The sequence below is a fragment of the Polyergus mexicanus genome, unplaced genomic scaffold (genome assembly GCF_030449975.1).
Source record: "Polyergus mexicanus isolate NDT 795.1 unplaced genomic scaffold, iyPolMexi1.0 SCAF_7, whole genome shotgun sequence".
Lineage (NCBI taxonomy): Eukaryota > Metazoa > Arthropoda > Insecta > Hymenoptera > Formicidae > Polyergus > Polyergus mexicanus.
In genome coordinates this window covers 3,768,317-3,792,835 of record NW_027223327.1, presented here as the reverse complement: position 1 = coordinate 3,792,835, position 24,519 = coordinate 3,768,317, and the positions used below count along the sequence as shown (strand labels likewise).

The following is a 24,519-nucleotide window of genomic DNA, read 5'->3' as shown; positions in this document are numbered from 1 at the left end:
CGCTCCACCCACGCCCACATCTCAACCTGTTCTGTTTCTCCCGTCGAGCCATGGTTACAGGTGCCTGCCCGAGGGCATTCCTGCTGGAATTCTTCACCGATGATCCCTCTCTCCTACAGACTCACATCCTCGAAACATCGCGCGTGTAATCAAACACGTGTGGATACAAATATATTTCCCGCGTGTACATCCGATATAATTATGTTGCCTATGGCAAACGAAGATGGTTTATGTTTTTCCCTTCCGGAGGAAAATCAAAACCTATTGTTTTTCTCTTTATACAAAGAAAGTGAGTCTTGTAAAAATGTGCGCGAGTCATAAATTATGCTGCATTATTTTCTCTTTCTTTGTAATTATTAAAAAATTTTTTTTTCTTTTTGTTGCATCTTCTTTATTTATGTCTTGTTCAATAAAATAGCAATAGTTGATAACAATAGTTTTATCTAATAATCTATTAACAATATTTTATTTAATAATTTTTGTGTCATGTTCTCCAAATTCTAAACTCTTTAAATTTTTATACTACATTCTTTATTATAATCTTAAGAAATTATATATTATACACTTTCCATTTATGTCTTTATATTGTTAAAATCTTTAACATCAGAATTTTTTATATTTAAATTTAATCTAATCTATCTTTAGAAACCTGAATTTGCATATTTGAATTCTTCATTAATCTCTAGCTTATTAACATTCATTTGAGGGGTAAAATCGTTTCTGACACTAATTTAGTGTATAATTTAGAATAATAATGTATATTTAAAAAAATAAACGAAGTATAAAGAGAAAGTAATGAAATATCGCAGCAGAAATTTCCGAAAGATACAAATATTTGTCTCGACTGAAGAGAAAGAGGAGAAAATCAAAGCAGTGTGCGAAGAAGAGTAAGTACGCCCACACCGCCTTCTTCGGGGACCTGTTCTCGGCGCATTTACGTTCCGACATCTTTTCAATCCGTTTACGAGTCCCCTTTACGTTTTACGACCGATCATCGAGGCCCTTTCTCTCCGTAAATGAAGGCGGGGAAAGATAGGACATGCGACGGCGGCGCCAAGGAGAATAAAAGGATAGCGAGACTGTGGCGAGGAAGAAAGAGTCGAAGCGCCAAGCAAGAAAGACCGTCAAACAAGATTACGTATCCATCGCGAATTTTTTCTGATCCAAGTACTACTTCATAGAATACATGTTCAACTCTAAGATATCTATTGCACATACGTTGCCTTTTGCTTGATGTACAGATTTTTAATTAAAAAATTACAAGTATCCATTTAGAAATAGATAGTAGATGTAGAACTTTTGTCAAAGAGATCTCTCCCTTTCTCTCTTTTTCTATAGCCAAACGCTTTATTCAAGAGATAACTTATTCTTAACGTATATTCTTTTTTGCAACCCGCCTCAGGACTGTCATATCCAGCTGGTAAAAATAATTAATATAGAGACGGGACTTCAATACTTTCGAGCGCATAAAGCAGTTTTTTTTTTCGCACGATAAAGGCGCGACAGCTTACAAGTCCTTATTCTAGAATCCCGGGAATGCCCCGACGGGTGCAAAGTTGAAGGACGTGTTGCACGTGGACTGGAATAAATCGCGCATTAAGTCACTCGAGCGGCATCATTTAAGCGATTATCATAGTCCGCCTTTCGCCGCGAGATCAAGAGACCTATGGCCAGGAGGAATTCGCGTGTTTCGCCACCAATGGTTTTCTCGGTATTCATCGGAGGTATAAGCGACCGGTCGGCCACGACGAAGATCGGTCTCGAAACAACGCGCTACGCACGTACGCGCGTCGGTATGCAGCTCGCTGGAGCCGATGGAAAACCGTTGGACGGTCCTCCGCGTCCCGCGCGTTTTTTCCCTGTCAGAATCTCTATTCTACGATCGTGACGCGCTATTGAGACCGAAGGCAGGCCTGCAATCGAGATTATGCGCGCACGCGTGGCGCCAAGATACCGTCGTATCGAGCCATTAAATGCCACCGGATTTCAGGAGGACAAATCGTGATTTATTTTCGTTTTCATTCCTCTATCTGCGAACGAGCAAGAACCTGGGAGTTTCATTCTTCCTTCCTTTCACTTTTCTTAATTTTATTTAATACATATGTCTGGAAAATTAATTGATTTACCTTTACCGTGCTAAAGAAATGAGTGAGTTATAGCTCTATTGTATTGTATGTATAGTAACATGATAGTATTTATGATTTGATGAAAAAAAAAAAAGGAATTTAAAATTTTAGATTTTTTTAAAAACCTACTCTTGAATTTAAAATTTTGCGTTAAATTTTTGTAAAAATATACATTAAGAGAGATTCAAGATATATCAGATAAAATGATTATATAATAATGTGTATTGTATATATACATTATTATAATTATTATCATTTGATATATCTTATATAAATATAATTAATCGCCTTTGATGTATGAGACTAAATAGCATCGCGTCTCAGATAATTAATTACCACGCCTATGGTATAATCTTTAGAATTCTGTTAATTTTACGGTCATAAAAGAGCCGCAGATAATCGATAATAGAGCATCGCGGGATTAGTTTAAAGTACTAGACGCGCGCTTTTAACGAAATTTCGCCCACGCCGTTGGAGGAAAAAAAAAAAAAATGAAAAGGACACCGAATTAAACGCCAGTCATCGGTTGTCTGTCCGTTGATTCATACATTCGTGCTCGCGCAGTCGATTTAAATTTCAAATATTCAGCAGATACATCTCTCAAGTTACACCGCGCGCAGTCTTATGACAAAGTGCCGTTGTCACATCGAACAAGACGAACAGAGTGTGGTCCACATCGGTGGATTTAAATAACTGCTAAAAAAAAAAACCTCGTGACACACACCGCTTCTTCTCGTTCATCATTTCGTGGGAATTGGGACTCCGGCGAGAATTTTATCCAATGAAGGCCTATCATTATTTACGTGTCGCTCGCTTATCGTAAATCGTCAAAGAGACGCAGCTTTTTTTCTCCAATCTCGGGAACGCAGTGGCGATTGGATATTTGAATTAATTAACCCATGATAGATCTCTTCTGTCTATATTATTAATTAATTTCCTCGGCAACGCTCGTCGTGTCGATGCTGCCTGTTTACAAAGTGGGCGAGATTCCTTTATCGAGAATGTTGGGAGAAAAAAAAAGTTCCGTTAGCCGAATCTGCGCGGCCGCGATAATCGGCTCCGGTCCAGCATCGAGCGCGATCTCGCCGAGAGGCGATCGTCTCTCCTCGTCTCTTAATGGCGGCCGTGCCGCTAATGACAAATGGCCGGCCGATATCGCGGCGCAAAAACGCGACGAATATTCTAATCGCGTCTCGTTACGATAGCTTGGCGCTTTTTTATCGTCCCTGCCGTCTCCCGGAAGGCCTCCGTTACCGTCACGACTGACATTCATTCCGAGACGAGCCTCTACACCTGTTGCCTTCGCACGCCGATTACCTGTTCTTTACGGATTGGTAAAACGGCGAGTTTTTCGATGCAAACGATCGTTTTCGTTGCTTTCGCAATAACGATGTCAACATGATCTTTGAAAGTTTTAAGACTGTAGTGATGTTCACGATAAATTCTCGGCGTATTTCATTTTTTGACGTTATTCGTTAACCTGTTTAGTTTTAACATAGTTCATATTCCATAATAATAACAGCAAAGATACACATATAAATTAACTTTATATAACTTTTCACGAAAAAAATTTCCATTATAAAATTTATAAATTCTATTCACTTTTTCCGTTTCATATTTTACAACACAATCCTGCATTTTATATTAACCTCCTAATAATTTTTTTTTACGTTTATGATAGCTTAGCGCATAGCACATAACATGCTTCAGAAATTTTAATTTATTCGTTATTCAATAATGAAAATTGTTAGTAAGTGGCGATTATATTAAACGTGGTTTTAGCCAATTTTATTTTTACACTATTATCATTATCTATATTGCAGCTGCAGTTGATTCTACAATCGTAAATAATATCATGTATAATTACGAAGTCATGGGTTATTAGCACATGCGAGTCTCAACTTCACGCATATAAATGTCGCCATGACACATGAATTACTATCATTAGCAAACCAGTGTTGTTAATAACAACGTTACTAAAAATACTATTTAATCCATCGGCGTTCAAATCTCGTCATTTATAACATATAATCGGGAGCTATTTTTCGCGAAACTTAATTTGTGTGTAATCGAAATCATATATATGTATATACCACCTATATATAAGCTATGGGATTTATGAGTGCAATTTAATTTTTAAGCAGTTTATACAGATAACGAAGCACTGATATATGTACATGTGCAATGACTTAAGCTAATCTCAAATCATCGCACGTGCGTTGTTTCAGTGTCATCTTCAATGTCGTATATACTGTTTAAATGTGTGCAAGGTTTAAAAAGATTCGAGGATGCTAATACAAGACATCCTCGAATAACCGCACCATCGTCATTTGAATTGTTTCAGGACGAGGTGGGAGGTAGTACGGTGGTAGCCGAGGGTGTCGTAGGTGGCATAAGGGGCCCAGGCGGCGGGTGCCGCGCATCCTCGATGACGATGGCCGAGAGCGCCGTGGAGGACGCCGCAGCCGCGCCCCCGGGTCCGGCCAAGCCACCACCGCCCTCCTGCACCAACAACAACACCCTCGCGGCGACGGCCAATCGTAACCATCGCAACCCTCGCAAGAAACGGAGACGGCTGGAACAGGTCGTGGATACATTGCAAGCTCACCGAAGCTCGCCGTCCGAGGGCGAAGTGTTAAGATTCGAGGGCAGCGGTCCCGTGTCGGAGGAGGAGGACGTGTTCGGCTCGCCTAGATCGTCTTCGTCGCGATCCGCCGCGGACGCTACTCCGGTGATCGGTCAGCTGCCGTTGAGGTTGAAGGACGCGGAATCGGTGACCGAGGAGGAACTCCACGAAGCCGGTCAACAGCATCACCATCATCCCCACCATCGACCGTATCGCTCGTACTCGTACCACCATCATCATCATCATCATCATCATCGGCACCGTTATTCGCCCTACCAGAACAACCATCGGCTGTCGACGCCCAAGTATCCCGACTGCATGTGCAGCCAGTGCTCGCGGTCGCTGGCTGCATCGGCGGCGGCAGCAGCGGCGGCAACGACGATAATGCTGCCGACGGCGACATCTCTGCAGACACCACTATCGCGATCCAGCTTCGCATCTTACAGCAGTATATGCGGCACGTACAGCATATTCGAGCAGTATATGCATAACAAGTACCTGACGCCGTCGTCGTCATCGGGTGACACCTTCCGTGGACGCAGCCATTCTGACTCGGATGTGGTGCCTAGATGGGACGACACGAGGGTGACTGCCTCGACTACTTGCTCCTCGTCGTCCTCCGTCATCGGTCATCCACCGCGAAGCGGTTCCCTCGAGAGTGACGGTACGAGTCCCCAGGAATCGCCGTTAGATCTCTCCATGAAGAACCTCACGTTGCAATCCGCAGCCGCAGCCGCCGCGGCGGCAGCGGCGGCTTCCGCCGTGTCGCCAGCTCTTCAGCTTCTACCATCCGGTGTGGTGACGCGGGGTGCTGTAAACGTGCCCGTCGTGAGGGGCGACGTTGCGTCACCCACGACAAAGGAGAGCGTCGCGGTACGGTACAACCTAGAGGTTTTGCCCGTCGTGGAGGAAATGGCACCGGGCACGGATGTGGCTTACGTGTGTCCCGAGTGCGGGCAAATGTTCAGTCTACACGATCGTCTGGCGAAACACATGGCGTCGAGGCATCGTCGGCAGGGCCTCCACGATGCCTCGGCGAAGGCGTACCTATGCGACGTGTGTCAGAGGAGCTTCGCCAGATCCGATATGCTGACCAGGCATATGAGATTGCACACCGGCGTCAAGCCGTACACGTGCCGGGTCTGCCGGCAAGTGTTTAGCAGATCCGATCACCTCAGCACCCACCAGCGAACCCACACAGGCGAGAAACCATACAAGTGTCCGCAGTGCGCGTACGCGGCCTGCCGCAGGGACATGATCACCAGGCATCTCAAGACTCACAATCGATGCGCGGACGGTCCGACCCCGAAGACGGAACCAGGTTTGCTCGGTAGCGAGGAGTGTCCCACCTTTGGCCAGAATGTGACGGCTGCACCGTCGGCGGTTATCAAGGCCGAATGACGACGGCCGGTCGGATGACCCTGGTCGCACCCCGGTAGCAGATGCCAGCGAGGACATCGCGGCAGGATCGATCGAGGATCCCCAGGGACGACCTTCGCGATTCGACCAGGACTTCGTCGAAACGCTTCGAAGGAACCAAGTCGCCGCTCGGTCAACACATCAAATTGATGCTTGAAGAGATCGCGCGATCTTTCGGTGGAGCGGATCGATGGAAGGGAGGATTTGTTTCGTTATCAAAATTCGGGGTCTCGATAGATGCTAATTAGAGTCTGCGATCGTGGTTAAGATTACGTAACGTCCACTATTTTGGAAGAGATTGCAGCTAAGACACGTTAATTTCACTCTTTCGCATTGAGACTTACTTTTGCAACAAAAAATTTACACTTGATAAACTTAAAGAATTTATTACAATTATGCAAAAATATGATTATTTATTTTACGATACGAAAGATATAGTGATTGTATATACATGACATTCGCAGTGCGCAAGAATTGTTTTGCTGTCAAAGAAACATGGCTATTTCAACGTTCTGCGATCTCTTGTCGTATTTCCAGATTTTAAAACCTTTCTTTACACGCTATTCTCGACGAAAGAGTTGAATTTACATGTCGGAAAAAGCATCATGAAGAGGTGAGTGATGGATAGAAACTTCGCTCCCCCGTGAGTATATCATATTTATACTATTTGTCAAAACAATAAATGATTTTTTGTTTGTTTGATGATTGTCCGCGAATTGTCTAGAAATCGTTACCCTTTCATGCGTCATATGCAATCGCGCTCCTATCACGCGCGTCAGCGAACAATGCCGAACAGTATTATCGTATTTCTTTGATCTTCCGTCTAATTCCGCTTCCGCGAATCGTATATTTTCAACCTTTGAAATTTGCAAATTCGTCTATGCGATTCATGAGTCTCGTACGACTTGGGCCGGAAAACAATCTGATAACGTAACACGCAGTTTTGTAAAAACTAGTAACGAAAAGCCTGTTAAGAAAAAATCTATTTTAAATAATTTACTTTATTTATTGGCAAACTTAATTGTGTGTTTTGTTTGAAATTTATTTTAATAGATATTTTGCACAGAAATGTTTCCATTATTTAATAAATTTCTTAAAACTCGATCTTAAGATTTCTTCGCTTCGATCAGTCACTGCGTCCATGATTGTTCTCGAATGTTCTCTGACCGTCAGCATTCAGAAAAAAACTGTATATCACCGGGTACTCTCTCTTATACGTCTTCTGCTCTCTCGTTCTCGATGCGTAAAGTTAAATAATAGAAGCTGAAAGTGTAAAGCATTCCTGCTCGACCGCGCAAATGCAGCGGACATACATGAAAGCGGTGCTTGACAGCTTGGCGTCAAAGTCGAATCGTGTTTTTCTTTTTCTTTCTTTTTCTTTTTTTCGTTTATCATATTCGTAAATCGACCACGTATCCAGTAATATCGTATGTACATAATCGATCATGTCGCGTGTTATTTCTTCGCGAAAGACTTTCCTAATCGTTGACTATAGTGAAAACTTGAACGTAGCCGCCGTCGGCGCGAATACACGTGCCAAATTCTTCGAAAACATTTCGAATACGCGATTAACACGCATGTCAACCCCATTAAACTGCACATCGAGATCTAATGAAATCCATGATTTTGACACATGTTATTTCTATCTTTTCTATTCTTTATATATATTCTTTAGCTGTTTAGCTGATAGATATATTGAAATGCAAATTGTTGTGAAATAATTTTTAACATGGTTAATAAATCGTATTATATAAAGCAATCGTATCGAAGATATGGCGAGAAATATAAAGAGGATTCATTAGACTCCAGTGAGCAGTTCTAGAATTACGATTGTTTAGAACATATCCGTCGGTTGAGCTCGCCATCTTTGCGGAGAAAAATTATTGGTGACGAATAATTTCGCCAGTAATCTCGATACGAGATATCGATCATTCAGGACCAAGTCTACACCGATGAAGAGATCGTTTCTCTCATCGAATTTATTTATCACCAATATTTTTCTTTAACGTGACTATATCTATAAATAGCGAGTCGCCATTGGTTGCCTCGTCGATTCGCCCGAAACCTGCTCAAATTGTTGTTGCTTGAAAAATTGTTGAGATGACTTCCTATAAAGAAACTGAAAAAAACTTGCGAAAAACAGTGATGTATTGTATTAATAGTTATAAATGTGTAATCGCGGTCGTCCCTTAACGGTGTCGACGATCGCAAGGATGATGATAGTGTAAAAAAAGAAAAAAACATATCTGTACCTGCAGAGGATGAAGGAGAGGAGAAAACTCGATGTTAAAGCGTAATAATGCGTATAGAAATAACGTTAATTAGTGAGTAAATACTATTGACATTATTATTGCGTTCTATTATTGTAATTATTGTAATTATTCGCGCCGTCGCACGCCAGTAAGGGGATAAAATATTTTTTTATACGTACATTTGAAGCGTGTGTAATTTCGCAAGAAACTTGGATTATACGAACGCGAAGCTTGGATATTGTTCTTACCTTGAAATTAATGCTAATTAATTATATCGAACGTCATCAGAGATGATTAAGGTTGACGCTATCGATTTGTTATCGAGGAACCAACATTGAAATTGACACGATCTCTTCGAGTTTTCCTATGAAAATCGAACGTGTATGCGTTGCGGCGCGATTAATCGAAACTGGTTGTGGTGCTTGAGCGAAAAAGGGCAAATCGACAGGTATCTTTGCGCTGTGAATCGACGAAGACAATCTTAAAATATATATTCGAATCATGATCTCTGCGCGAATAAGGTCGCCGGGTCGAGCGAACGCATAATCATTTTAAATTGCACTACGCTAATGTCGTTCCAATAAAATCATAGAGTACGGAAGATGTCACTCCTCTTCCCTCCTCGTCGAGGAGAGATAAAAATTAAAGAGAGGAAAATAAAAGTGATTTGATTATATGATTAATATTGAAAACTATTGAGACCATAATATTTATATATTAGTATAAATGAGATATGTAAAAAGAAGAAATATTCTCCGTCTCTCCGAATCGGTAACGCATCGCTATCATATAGTACAATATTATCCGTTTGTTCGGCACCGCGGACAAGTTCGTCTCTCGTCTCGGAAACGTCAATTCCACATAGTTTTACGAAAATATATCCATATGGTGACTCGCTGAACAGCACACGCCGACATAATACTCGAGCTTATTCGTTTCGAGGAGCCGCGCGCGAGCGCGTTTCGTCCTTAACTCTTATCCTATACATATACGTATGTATAACTCCGTGTATACTTGCCCCGATATGTCTCTTATTCCTCGCCGGCAAATAGAAAATGTATCAGCGCGCACTGATACGTGGCACGCATTATTGCGCGCGCATAGTTACGTATATCTGTATTTTTGTATATCGAGGTTTTTTCTAATTATCTACCTAATACCGATTAAGCGTTTCCAGAGGAATGGGACGAGTAAGTAGCTATTAAGGAGAAGGTATATTGTCGCTCTCTGCTTGCCATTTTACTTGCCCCCTCGATCGAACGATTGCTTGGAAAAAGCAGTGTTTATATCATACGGTGCGATGTGCGAGGGAGGATCGTCGAATCGGGGGATACTTGTTTCGTTCTTTAATCGATAATACTCTAAAAGTGTGACCGTAGTAAAAATAAGTTAAACTACTTTTCCTAATTGTTGGTGCTTCCTTAAATGATGAATTAGAAATTAATCAGCTATAAAAGCGCGTGATTAATATCTGGTATCTAATGACAATAATTATGGTCGTGATGATAATAATTATTTAATTATTTAAACGATTATTAAATTAATTTTCTAGATTGAAAATCGTTATGTGCGTTACAAATTGATAAATTATTATGTTTGTCTTGTAGATTAAAAACTAAAGATCTTTTGCCAATGCACTGTTTCGTAATCGATTAATTTTATTATTTTAATTTTTTAAAAGTTTGTTTTATGTAACGGAGGAATAATTCACTTGCTCGCGTAATTAATACTTGTAGGTTAACGAATGGATTTAATCGTTTATTACATTGAAAAGTAAATTGCTCGATACACTTCAAGATCCTAAGCGGAAAGTTGTTATATTCACATATTCAAGTCAACCGATTAATTCAAGTGCCATCCAGTCGCATAACTTTGCAAACTCTTGTTTTTCTTTTCTTTTATTTTCTCCTTTTTCGGCAATTATCGAAAAACATTGAGATCTCTGACTTGACGTTATCCCTCGCACCGATTCAGCCTTAAATTGACAGAATCTCTTGCGTAATAAATTTGTAGTAATTTAAAGTAAGGAAAGACGTGAGAAAAAGGAATAAACACGTTCGACGTGTCTTCGGGCAGTTAAGCGATTGCCGTGCCAGACTTGTTCTTGTAATTATTAACAAGTATAGCCATTATGATTATTATTTTATTTCTATTATTAATATTATTAATATTATTAATTATTATTATTAATATTATTATTATTATCTCTACTTATATATACGTTGTTAAGTGATTAATCATGTTTAATGCTTCTATTATTTATTTTGTTATTCATGAGTCAAGTTTTCTATTCTCCTCTCGTCTATTCTTTCCTCACTTTCTCTCTTATTTTCTCCTCATTCCCGTTCCAGTTTTCCATTTTACTCATTTATCTCTTACCGTCATTCCGTCACCGAACCGCAAGGGGGAGGGAGAGAGAGAGAGATTTCAATTTACTTTAGTGAAAACGTCGTAAAAACAATTCGTTGCAATGCGTTTACAATAAACATTCGTCATGTTCCCGGCTTTACCGAAACAAAAAATATATTGAATCTCAAGCTCATCTCCCCTTCCTCCTTCTTATATGGCACAAAAATAGCTTGTCTCGGAAAGAGATTTTGATCTCCGATTCCCAAGCGAAAGCATATTATCTTTTGTAATGATGAAACACTCACGAGAATTTGTGTAAATTATTGAAGATGATTGTGTATGTTAATTTATAAATTATGTTGTGTTTACGATTCGTGCCAATGAATGGAAAAAATATAATTTTTCAATGATTCGATTTCGTAATTTGTCATTTTCACCCGTATTTTTCCTCTTATATTCTGTTCCAATTTATTTCTTTTCGTTTTTAATGTGATTTTTTTGAGCTTTGAAATTACATTATTAGGACACTCACAAAAAGTTTAATAGTATAATGTAATTATATTGAATTATAGAAAATTAATAATTAAACAGAGACTTAAGATAATTTTGACTTTATTTAATTCTAATTTAAAGCTATTAAATTATATATCATGTTCAGTGGAAAGTATATGGTGCCTTGCAACGTTTCAGAACTCGTATCTAGAGTAAATAAATAAATGAGTATGCGAAAAATGTCTATCACATATCATTTTAAGGCTGAAAACTAACTACGAAAAGATAACTATGTAGAAACAGGTTCCGAGCAAATTATTTTTTCATGTGATTCTCGGATAAGAGAGTTAAAGAACTCTTTCCTATCTATATACGTAATTAAGAACATATAATCTATCTATACAATGACAGTTAGTGTTGTGCAAGACAATCCTGATCATTATTTGAATAACACGATACCTAGTATCAAGAGTATAAATGTAATTAAATGATACTTCAAATGCTACTTTATACAATTTTATCATATATCGTACAAAGCGATCGTTAAAAATGATTGATTAAGCGACAACTATATCGGTTTATATCATAGAAAAATTAGATTAAAGAGATTATTATACGATGCTTGATATATTACATTTATCTATATATATCGCACAACACTACTCGCGATATTTGCTGCAGTATTGTAAATATTTCAAGGCCTTTAACAAAAAGGGCATAAATTCGTTTTGTCATCTTTGAATTTTTTTCTACTGCCACAAATTTATAATCCACATATCTGTACGTACATCGAAATGAAGACAGGAACCTGTATGTGCTGCACATCTACGATAGAAATATATACATACATGTTACTTGTTCCTTACTAAAGGACCTCCCTACAATTTTTCGCTGTATATTTATTTCACTCCTACCAATGATATGACTTTATCTTAATTTTATCTTGAATAGTTTTAATTAAAAACGCATCTTCTTTCTAATAAATGGAAAAAAAAAACCCACAAGTAAATATGAAAATATTGAACAATGCATAATTTGTTAAAATAACATTATATATATATATATATATCACATGATATAGCACATTTATATTTCATTTATTGACAGCTAGAAATATCTACAAATGTATAGCAGCCATACAAAGTGTTTGACTGAGGATGCAGCGCGAGAAAGGAAAGCAGATACGTCACGATAGAAGCAACATCGATGATAACCCGACCTGACCTCCAACTGTCTTCAACAAATTCTCAAATAATCGATACGCATGCTTCTTCCGGCACTTAATGGATGCACAAGCAACGAAGAGGGTCAATGTCGTATTTTCTTACATTTAAACTTTTCATTACGATTCATTCTTTATCAAATCGACACTTACATATTTATTGTGATTAAACTTATAAAAGAATCTCTCCTTAAATTATCGAAGTTACGTCAAAAATAGAATCTCATATTGTTAGTGTATAATTTTTATTACATAACTTATAAAGTGAATTGTATAAGCTATTTTAACGTTTCTTAATCATTGTGAGATTAATGTAAGATTCGAAATAAGTGCCGCATTATAGTGAAATCGTAAATTCTTTTCGATATACCCCGGCATAGTGGAGAAAATAGAAGCGAGAGAACAGTGATAGCTAAGAACTGGCAATCGCGAATTAATTAATCGCTATCGAGGGAATGAATCGAAGACTTAACGAAGCATGCACTTTAGAATACAATGAGAATCGTTTTATATTTTTAATCAAGAAACGTATATATCGATAATCGACTGAATGAAAATTTACATCACGCGCCTGGAATTTCAGCAATATACCTCATTATACACGCTCACCGGACGTATGTACATCTCCCTTTCAGCGCGATCGATATCCCGGATAACCGGTAATGGAATAATCGACGTTTCGTGTAAGGGATATTCGAATAATCGGCTTGCCGATGCGCTATCTCCGTATCCAATATCCACCGACATAGTTTGTCAAATGAACGCCAGTTGCGGCAGCGCGGATGAAAAGGCGTCATAATTAGATTAATTATCACGGATCCTTAAAAATATGGATCACACCGAATTTGCTGTAGTTCTTTCCATGTGAACGCAAATATCGACTGTTATCAGTCGAAATGACTCCATTTGCCGCGCGCTTGAGAATTAATCAATGCAATACTATATCAAGCGATTATAGTGGTTCGATGCATTTACATGGAGACCTTTATTTCACGTATGCTGTTTCTCGCGTTTATAGAAAATATATTTTATCCTTATGGTATTATTTTTCCAGATTTGTAGAAATTGATAGATGCTTGAGATTTATATTATTTCATTTTTAATAAATACTTAGTAAAAATATTTATTTTTCTTCACGAAAAAGGGAGAGAGAGACAGATGGTAATACGCAACAAAGTAATTTAAGTTAACATATTATGTTGCATAATTTTTTTATCATGATAAAAAAATTATGCAACATAATATGTTAACTTAAATTATTGTTAAAAAACCGATCGATATTTTGTAAGAGTCCTTGTAAAGAATAAGATGATGTTATAGGATATAACATCTTGTCATCGATTGTACGAAAGGTTTTTAATTACAACTAAATTAGAAAAAAGTCTGCATATGAATCTCTTATTTTTTTTTATATATATCATTCTTGGACACCGCATGAAAACAACTCTCGTTATCTCTCTGCAAGAACGTGATGATGATATGATATTTTAAGAGGTACCGAATAACATACAGCCTTGAAAAAGTGCCGACAAGACAAATCATGCTTTCTTCGCCTATTCTATTTCGTTATAGTTTTACTCGGCGAATGTTTTATCAGCCGTCAAACAGTCTTATATTTGCGCAATTCGCGTATAATCTGTTTTATATTTCGCTAAAACAGTATAAATTTATGAAAATAACGTTGAAAAGTATTTTATTGTGTTTATACAATAGAAAAAAATAAATAATTATTTTAATCAATTATATGCAAAGAGAAAATCCCTAAGAAGAAAAATACATGTGTTTGTAAATATATTTCTTTCTATGATTCGCGAAATTAATTAAATACTTCAGATAAGATTTTAATTATATAGCATATAAAAATAAATTTTTTCATTTCCCATTTTAAATAAAACTATTTTATGGTCACTTCTGGAAAAATTCTGTTATATCGTCGTGTGAATTACGAAAAAATAACGAACGGTAGCAGCTTCGGTGGCGATTTATAGATCTTCTCCTCCCATTGTGGCGACGTGTTGGCGCTGCCGCCCCCCCCCCCCCCTCTTTCCTTTCCGCGAATTCCGTGACACCGTGATTCTCTCGCGTCGGTTTCCTCGCTCATTCGCGCGGAATAGCCGGTGCAAATGTAAATCATTACGGACGATGGTAGGAGGAAACGATCCTGAGATGCGGACGCGGGGAAAAAAAAAAAGCAAAACTATGTAGCTCGCGTAGTCCATTAGAAATTATAAGCGCCGCTCCCCATCTTCGAGAGAGATCGGTTCCTCTCGCCGACTCCCGCGTTTTTTCCCCATCATACACTCTTGGATGCTTTTTTCCTTCTCTCTTTATTCGTTCTTCCTCTCGGTAGATCGCGATCCTACTTGTCACCGTTCTTCGTTCCACCCACGCCCCACCATCGCTATATGCTTGCCTTTCTGAGGTCCCCGGACCGGTCCCACTTTTTTGTCGCGACTGCCTTCCTTAAGTCCCCCCGTAAGTTCGTCATTCCTTTCCTGTGATCTATTTGTTCGTATTTGCCGCATCTCTCCTCGTTCACCGACGTCTCGCTCTATCTTTCCTTCTCTCTATCTCTTTTACTCTGCGGAACCACTTGCCCGTCTCACGGAAAAATATCGATCGTTCGCCGAGATAGTCGCCAAGACTGAAATGAGTTGTCGTTGCCGCGGATTGGCACCGTCACTCGATCACTATACTTGGTAATAACAACGATCGTTACAACCTACCCACTCTCGCCGATAGTTATTGAGACCGGAAATAATTTCATTACGTCGAGTTTCTCTTTTAGAATACTTATCTCTCTACACTTTAGATTTTTTCGAAATGATAACAGATATATAAGTTTTATCTATCTCTCGTACATAGGATTTTCAACTTGATAATATCGCAAAGAAAGCTTTAAATCTTTTAATGATTTTTTTTTTAAGATGGATTATTGCGGAGGGATAGAAATTCGAGATAATAATCGATGGATTGAGGATCGATATCTTTGCGAACGAACAACGGAAGCGGATAATCGTCATCGATGATGGGTGCGAAAGATCAGCGCCGAGTCGCTCGATTGCTTCGATTCACGAGCTCCGCTCGTAGCGCGTCGCTAATCGAAACATACCGGCGTCGAACCGTTACGATTATCGGCGCTTGCAGCCGTAACATCTAATTTCTGGTAATGAACGTCGTCGAGCCTCGGCACGGCGTAAATCCGCGGATTCACGCGGATCGCGCGAGCGCCAAGATTAACGAGCGCCATGCGCTCGTAAATTACTCTCGCGAGTGGACGATGAGGTGCGAGATGCGACGAACTTTGCCCAGGACCGAGCATTGCCAAGCGGTCGAACTAATAAGCACCGTATTTGAAAAGAAGAGTAACCTTGAGTCATATACATGTCAAAATTATGTATCATTTGTCTAAACATCATAATAAATTGTTTAAGTTTCATCCAGCTGAGGATATGAACCTTCCATGGGTAATCAAAATTTCTTTTTATTTATTTTAATTAATTTATTATTTTTTATAAGTACCTTAAAATTAACTTTGATCCGTCTGTTGAAAGAAAAAATAACACCTGTTTTTATACTTATTTTTGTGTTTTGTAATTTCGTCATCTTGTCAATTGCAGCCTTACTTAAACGGCTGCTTACTATAACTCAGCCGTAATTATGATCTCTATACTTTTCCCCCGATCTAGATATCACTGACGCCGTTAAATTAGCGACGGTTTCCATTATTGTATTTACACATACATGTACACTTTCGCGAAAGCAGAAACACGATAGACTGCGAATTCAGGAATATAATGATTATGATACAGTCAGTATACTGATCGAGATCACGCTACGTTTGTCCGGCAACGTGACATTAGAGATCGCGACAAAAACCAGTTTACGAGAGAGGCGAGAGACCGGAAACCGACAATAGACAAGCTCGAGCGTGAAAGAGGATGCGGGAGAAAGATGTAACGCGTTTGCGAGAGCGTTCGATGAGAAAGAAACGCGTGTACGTACGCGTAAAGGAAAGGAAGCGCACTACGGTAGGGATGCGCGGCTTTTCTTGCGACGATGACCTCGAGGCATCCGGTCTTTCGCACGCACATCGAGAACTTGGCCGATTAGATCCTCACGGCGTATACAGAAGAACTACCCCACAGAATGTCTAAGACATGTTCAAGTTCGATAAGCGACTGTCAACCTATAATGACGAGTGTCTACGTTACAACTTAATCTCTGGAATAGCGTGGTTTTATCGAGCTCTTGAATTTTGTGATATCTCCATTTGATTCTTGAATTATCGATTAAAAATTTTAAATTCTCTTTATTTTATGTTGGACTTTTCTTTAAATGTATATATCCTCCTAATTGCATCGAATTCACGCTTGTCATTAAATAAGCTGTCCATTCAAAGAGATAAATTATGTCACTCCGCATGTCATCGAGCGACATAGCAATTCTATAAAGTAATGCGCGCGAGCTGTCGGTAAATTTAACGAAAGATCTGTCGTCGCGATATTGTAATCGATTAAAACAGCCATCGCGAGGCCGAATTTATCGCGTCCAATGTCGCGTCCGTTAAACGAGCGATTCTATCGGCAGATGCTACGTGCGCGATGCGAGGAGAAATATCACGCGTCGTTCCCGAAAAGAGAGAAATAAAGGGGAACCACCTTCGCGGTGCGATATGAACGCGGCGCTGGAACATCGCTGTAGCGTTCCCCGCGTAGGCGATCGCGATAGCATCAGAGATCGGCGAGGTACTTACGCCCAGATACCTCTCTATATGTACACGTGTCTCTATACATACGCGTATATAAACTCTATCTCTATTACCCGGCTAATTTTACACGGCACAGCATAGCACGTCACGCCACGCCACGCCACGCGAACGCGACCGGCTGTGGATATAAAGTCTCCGAGATCTCCGAAACGAGCTCACAATGTAAATTCCGCGACGAGAAAGGCGGAACGACGCGAGAAATTTATTTCTTATAAAGAAGAACCGAGAATATATTGTTCAATAACTTGCAATATCGCGGTAGCCAAGCCTCAGCCAACACCTAGTTCACGATATACGCCCGTGTCTTTTTACGAGTCTGTTATCTATTGTGAGATCATCGCGAACGGTCTCCTTTTCTTCTTCTTCCTCCTCTAAAGTCTTGTTTTTTATTTTTCGCTATGTCTCGACTGTATTTCTATTATAACGGTCCTCGTTGTAAACAAGTTTATCGCATCACTGAATTAGTCAAACCATATACTCTTTTAAATCTCGCATATCTTTTAAATACTTTAAATTACAATATTTAAAATGTTTTTCATTGTTTTTTTTTTTTTTTTGAATAATAAATATTAAGAATACGTATCAAATGGTACGCTTTTTTACTAGTTTTAATAATCTGTTTTTCTTTCTTCATTTTTTGTAATATTTTTAATCACTTTTCCAATTCGCAGTAATTTCAGTATTTTCTAAATTTTTCTATGTGATATTGCGGCTTTTGCATTTTTAAAAAATATTTATTGATAGCATAAAAATTTTTTAAATAGACTAATAAAAGTTGTTTTTTCTCAATTTAATTCTTTTCTTATTTTCTACATTGTACTGTTTTTACTTTTCTACACATTTGGATATAGAAGACACATAATGAGTGTTTCTTTATATATTATTTTTTATTTTTACAATGCTCTTTTTGTAATCAACATTCGCAAAAGCGTCGGCAAAAGCGTAACGAATCGCAATTGCGGATAATCCACCTTTGTCGCGTTTTTGCGTTATTTTTGTTGCGTTCAACGCCTACCGCCTCGCCGTTTAAAGTCAGAAGTGCGAGACTCGAGATCTCGAGTATCCGAGAGAAAACTCGCCGAGGATTGCGCGAGATCCACAGCGCGATAATACGCTTATTCATAGCGTAATAATCCGCTTAATACGCCGCGACACTTAGTTATTAACACACGCGCGCCAGTCAATTAGCACGGTTTTTCGACTCACGTTTGAGATTAAAGCGCTCGGGATTAGCACCGGTAATAATACTGTATCGGGCATTAATTATTCCTCGTATTACGAGTCGCCCGGTCTATACATCATCATGATTCTTCAGGAATAGGCGCGATTAAGCAGGCAGATCTTGCGGGATGAAAAAATAATGCGTTGAATCTGGTTGAATATCTTGTAACCATTTAGTTTAATGTTTTATTAAGTTTTATTAAAATTTTATTAAGACACGAACGTCTCCGAGTTTATTTCGATATTACATTGTCAAGTGTTAATAATACATCGTTGCATCAGATCAGAGATATCGTCGTAAAAAAAAAAGAAAAGTGTTAACTTAAATATATATACGAGAAAATTAGATATACTCGATATATCGAGAAAAAAATATACATTACGCGATGGCACCGATAAATGATCGACCCTCGCTAGTGATAATACCAAGATACTAACATAGAAATATACTGGTACATTTGTCGCGAAAAATTATACGCAACGATAACGAAGTATCGAGTAGCATTTGACACGATCGCTATTAAAAGCAATATCGTATTTCTCCGGCGTGATTACGGCGATTAAATTGTATCAAGATATTCGCCGCGCGCAGCGGAATTAATGTCAGCGCATAATCGTCATTTTTCGTAATGACTTCTCATCGAATCGCGTCCGATGCGGTGTGAAATGAAGTAAATTCCGCAGAGTATACTTTATTCCTTGCGAGCCAAGAGCCGGAATACGCATCCAAGAGACGTGCACATCGATCGGCACGATGTACCACGCTCTTATCGTTCTCGCGATTCGCGATCGGCGCGTGAGACATTTATCCCGGCGTAATAGGCACCGATCGGACGCCGATCGAGAATTACGGGCGGCACGACGATCGTCGAGAGCTGCGAGAGAAATTGTTAGCCGACGGGATCGTAATTATCCCTCGCAGTCATTAGTCGGGAATATATCAGCCGGGTGACACGCGAAAATGCGCACTGACGTGGTGCCGTCCAATGGACGGATGGATGAATGAAGGAACGAAAGATGCTTATCTCGGAATATATATCGTACGCACCATTCGTCTTACGCACTGCGACGCGATTGTTGCCGCAGCTGATCGTCGTGTGTGTCAGGTCCATCGCGACAATCGGCACTCTTCAACTTTGAGATACTTATTTGCCAACACGGGCCTTAATCGCCTTACTTGCAGTTGACTGTCTACTATTGGGTAATGAGAATATTATCGCGTCCCCGTGTGTATTACGTATACAGCAGCGATATTGCAAAAAATCGATGAGATGTCGATTAGTACGAGATAAAAATTAGCAGATACAATCTTTTATTTATTGTTATGCAGAATTTTATTTTTTATAATAAGGTTTATTAATAAGATTTAATTACAAATCGGGAATTTAGACAACGATTTTTCTAATTTTCTAATTTGTTCATATATATATAAATGTTTTCATGAAGCCTAAAAAGAACAAATATCAGTATTATATCTTATTGTATAATTTCAAATTTATTTAATTGATCTTAATCTAAAACAAAAAAAAAAAGATTGGGCAATTAATATATAATAAAAAATTATTTTTAATAAGGAGATTTTAAAATACTAAAAAAAAAAATAATGAAACTTTCTTATATTATTGTAAATGACAGATAAATCACGGCACATATACTTTCGATCAGCTGATAAATCATATAAAATTGGTCTATAAAAATCTCACATTTAATTTTCTTTGTTTAATTCATCTTCCACGTTGTCACATGATATGTTAAAAAGAAAGATATACTTTGCAAGAATCCTATCTTAATTTGCACAAAGCGTGGGCGTAGAGATCATTTATCGATCGTTAGCGTCGCTCGATCGAGCATAGACCGATTGTTGTCTCGATCGCCATCCGTTGCATCTCGCGAGACCACACAGGGTGATCGACCGAATTGGGTGGGTTTAATTAATCGGCATTAATTCTTTCCTAGTCCTCGCCGATCACCGATCGAAAACGCTCTTTGAAAATATCGCGGGCGAGGAGGAGAGAAGGCACGAAACGTGACGGAGAGGCGAGGAAAGATAAAGCGAGGAGGAAAGAAGCATGAGACGCGAAAGAGAGAAGAAGCGGGATGAGGGGAGCGGAGGGCGAGAGCGGAGGGAAAGGCAAGGGAGAGAACCGTAAATTTCCGTTATGGGACTCCTCGTAAAGCCGGCTCCCCCCGGTCGGCGCGATAAAAAGGCCAGTCTGCAGGTTGCTGCTCCCGAGGATGACTCCTTCCTCTCGCTCCCCCTCTCGTCCCACGCCTTCCCTTCTCATCCTTTTGGCTGAGAATGACCGGGAAAACTGTGCGAGGAGAGACGGCGGCTGTTGTCCCTCACAAAGGTATCCCTTAAAATTCGTGGGACATAACGATTGCGGCAACGCTAAAGAAAAAGGGTATTCGATTCGGCGAGAGCCCCTCTCCGCTCGTTAAGACGGCGGCGACTTCGCTCATCGGTTGCTCGTCGCATCGTAATTGCCGATGCTCGCCCACGCGAAATCACGCAAGGCGTATTTACGGCTTAATGTCCTCCGTCTCTCCCTCTCTCTTTTTCGTTCGTCTCTTTTATCTTTTTCCGTGCACTGTGTTCGTATTCGTGTTCTCTCGTCGCTCGAACGCTACGGACGATCGGACGTCTTTCCATTTTTTATATTTGTACTTTAGAGAAAAATCGAGGATTTGACAAAATTCGGAGATAAATCATAATGAATTAGTTATTATGACACGATTGATTGATTGATTGATTGTTCTTGCATTGTCGCAATTTTAATATTAGCATTATGATTACTAATCAATTGTCCGATTCTGATTTATTGAAAATTAAACGGATTAAAAGACACAAATGTGCTCTGCGATAAAAAATAAATGTTCTTTCTACAAAAAAGTTGCGTATTTATATAATATTAAGTCATATGTCATTTAATGAAAATGAAAATCTAATGACGTACAATATTTGACAGAAATTACTTTGATACAAATTATTTTGTTTTACATTTATTTAGAAAGATTGATATGCTTTTAAGCGATTAATTTTAGAACCGCATATTTGTGGATAAATCTGAGAGCTGCATGCTCGCTTCATCTATTATTAAAGGACATAAAGCAGGTCGCCAGCCGAGATCAAATATTATTTTACCTCATTCAGAAATACCTTCGCACAAATTTCATGCATTAACGGATGTATCACGTAATTTGGGCTACAGTCCGCGGGATCCACATTTAATAATACATCCAGTATATTCAATTTGGTTAACGTGATTGACATCTGCGCAAGTTGAGTGCACCTTAGCATGAGAGCTCTAGAAATTTCGACCAATAAATAACTGAATCGTGGTATAGATTCGTCTCTGAGTCATTCCGTCAGGTTAGGTATATTTGAATATCCAAAATCGTCTTCCGAATGTCGAATTAAGGGATCTAGTTTAGCGATAGAGAAGCCGCACGAATTCTCTGCATATTTAAAAAGCTATTAAATAATCGATCAAAGTAGTACACACGAATATACGTAGAATAATTTATTAAAATTATAATTTCTTTTCACGATGCTTCGCTGAGTAGTACAATTTAGCTTTGTGTCATTTTGTTCAATAGCTTTTATCGCGATTTCACTTATTCACGTTTACTGCAAGATATTATTTTCCAACAAGTAAGGAAAAAATTTCACAAAAGTAGTATAGGCGGATCCGACATCCTCCATTTCCGATCATCCTGCGTTATAACTTGCGAACATTATTAACGTACGTTGACATTACAAGTGGCTCATTGACATCGATCGTTCGAGATAAAAAGATGAAAGGCATTCGTAAATAGTACAGTCCGACGACCAATAAATCGTAATTCTATCCATCGTGGAAGAATCATTCCGGGACGTAGTACGATGAGTAATAAAACAATTTCGTTTCGCATTTTGTTTTCCCGATTCGTAGTTGCAAGTCGAGCTAGATGGCCGGCGAGATATAAATAATGTAGAACCATCGCGATCGTTAGAGCTCTAGAAGAGCTTCCTGCCTTCCCGCATTTCTTACATTCGTTGTTCCTCTTCATCCAGACAGATTGTCGAGAATCGCAAAGGACTGTCGAGATCGACAGTCTGTCTGGAATTATTATATTATGGTCGTTTTCGTCGACTGGAGAAAATTATTTTCACAAATAATATTCTCTTGAATGAAAAATAATTAAAATTTAATCGAGACGCGAGTAGAAATTGGACGAATAGTGTTCTCTATTTTAGAAATTTATTTCAAAAGTAAATCATACGTTATTTAATTGCTCATTATTTGAATATCTATAATATAATGCAAAATTAGAAATTTCCTGAAACACCGATGAGAGAGAAGGAAAATAAAACTGCGACGGATTTATTATTCTAGTGGCGAATACGCGAGAGAGAGAAAATGATAGCTATTCGTGATAAATAGGAAAATCGATCTTTCTGATTTATTTTGAAACTCGACATTTATAAAAGAAAATTTGTTTTTCCATCAATTACTTTCGAATTTTAAAAACTTTCCATATTAGCCGATTTAAAAACAACCAACAAATGCAGAAAGCTTCTAATGGGTATAAAGATAATTTAGTGGACCAAATGTAGATCTCTGTCAATTTTAATTAAGAGAAACACTTAATTCATTATAAATAACTATATGTTAATTTTGATATTTTTTCTCTAATATTAAATATCATCTCTGCTTTCTACCAAAAATCTCCAAATATAATTTTATAACTAATTTAAAACCTTGTTTCAATTAATTTAGACTTTTTTATATTGTGGATTATTTTGGAACTTATCTAGATTCTAGATAGTAAAAACAACGAGCGAATTATAAAAATGTAAAGATGATGGAGAAGGGAGAAGGGTGCGTTATTTTTCCACAACCGAGATATTTTTCTAACAAGACAAATAACGTTCTCGTTGCAGATGGAACAATCGAGGTGAGAAAGCAGGGAACAACAGTGCTCGCCGCCATTGGTTTTCCCACGGACGAAAGGGGCTCGTGCGCGTCACGGTTGACCATTAACTTCGAAATCTCGATTTACGATCGGTTTCTCGCACACTTTACGTGTGCGAACAATGGCCGCCTACACCGGAGCATTATATTTATTCGTCGATCCAATCAATATATGTACGAATGTACACGTGTGTTTAGGTATCTTTTCTCCCCCGCGTTACATATGTGTATTTATATAGAACAGTCCAGAATGATGGATCATTTTTTTAAAGAATTTTTCTCAAAAATGTTTGATAATAGAAAAAAGTGGCAGAGAAAAAACTCGAATAGTAACAAGGTTATTTTTTTCAGTGTAATAATGTATTGGAAAGATGCATGCTCGCTGTTCGAAGATTAAGGTAATGGATCTATATCTCATATTTTTTTTCTCTCTCTAGTAATGTATTACTAACGAGATATAGACATTTCCAGAGAAACGTTTGAAATATAATATTTTCGTAGATCCGTTACCTCAATATAAAATAAAAATATGTCACTCACCGATCGATGCGCAATAAAGAAGTTGACTACATTTCAGCTACGTTGATCTGTAACATATAAATAGAAGATCCAAATTATAGCAGCGGTCAAAATAATTAATATTTTAAAAAGTTATTATTGAATACGCATTGAATTTTTTATATTCGATCCATATAATAATAAGCAGATTATAAAAATAAAATAATTTTATAAATTTTGGAAAAACTTTATAAATCTCTAATAACTCTATATAATAACTATAATCCTCTAAAAGTAGAAATTTTTACAAGCTTAAAGCTTTTATATAAAAATCTTTTTCTCTGATTGTCTCTTGTTTAAATTATGTGAATATAAAAAATCAAATTACGCCATTAATTGCTTCATTTAAATCGCGCGTACGTAATTCATAAATAATTAATATACAAATAATAAATTATTTACCACAGGACTGCTCCATCGGTGCCCGATGCCTTTCCTAGACCTCCTCTTCTTCGTCTCAGATTCGTCAAGATTTGTTAACTCACACGCGCGATACTTTAAAGGGCACTCCCGCACTTTTATTAA

The 24,519-nt window shown here is 38.4% G+C and overlaps 1 protein-coding gene across 3 annotated transcripts in view; it reads left to right on the top strand.

Moving 5' to 3' along the window:
- The window catches only part of Klu (klumpfuss), a 116,817-nt gene extending 93,151 nt beyond the window's left edge, over positions 1–23,666 (top strand). For 2 of the 3 annotated variants that reach the window (XM_070298694.1, XM_070298693.1), the window contains exon 2: positions 4,471–11,804. In XM_070298694.1, coding sequence (XP_070154795.1) covers positions 4,555–6,153 — 1,599 coding nt within the window. In that variant the 5' untranslated portion in view covers positions 4,471–4,554 and the 3' untranslated portion in view covers positions 6,154–11,804. Of the gene's footprint in view, positions 1–4,470; positions 11,805–23,405 lie in introns of those variants that run through there. The other variant, XR_011447166.1, reaches the window with a different exon arrangement.
- Positions 23,667–24,519: the final 853 nt, after the last annotated feature.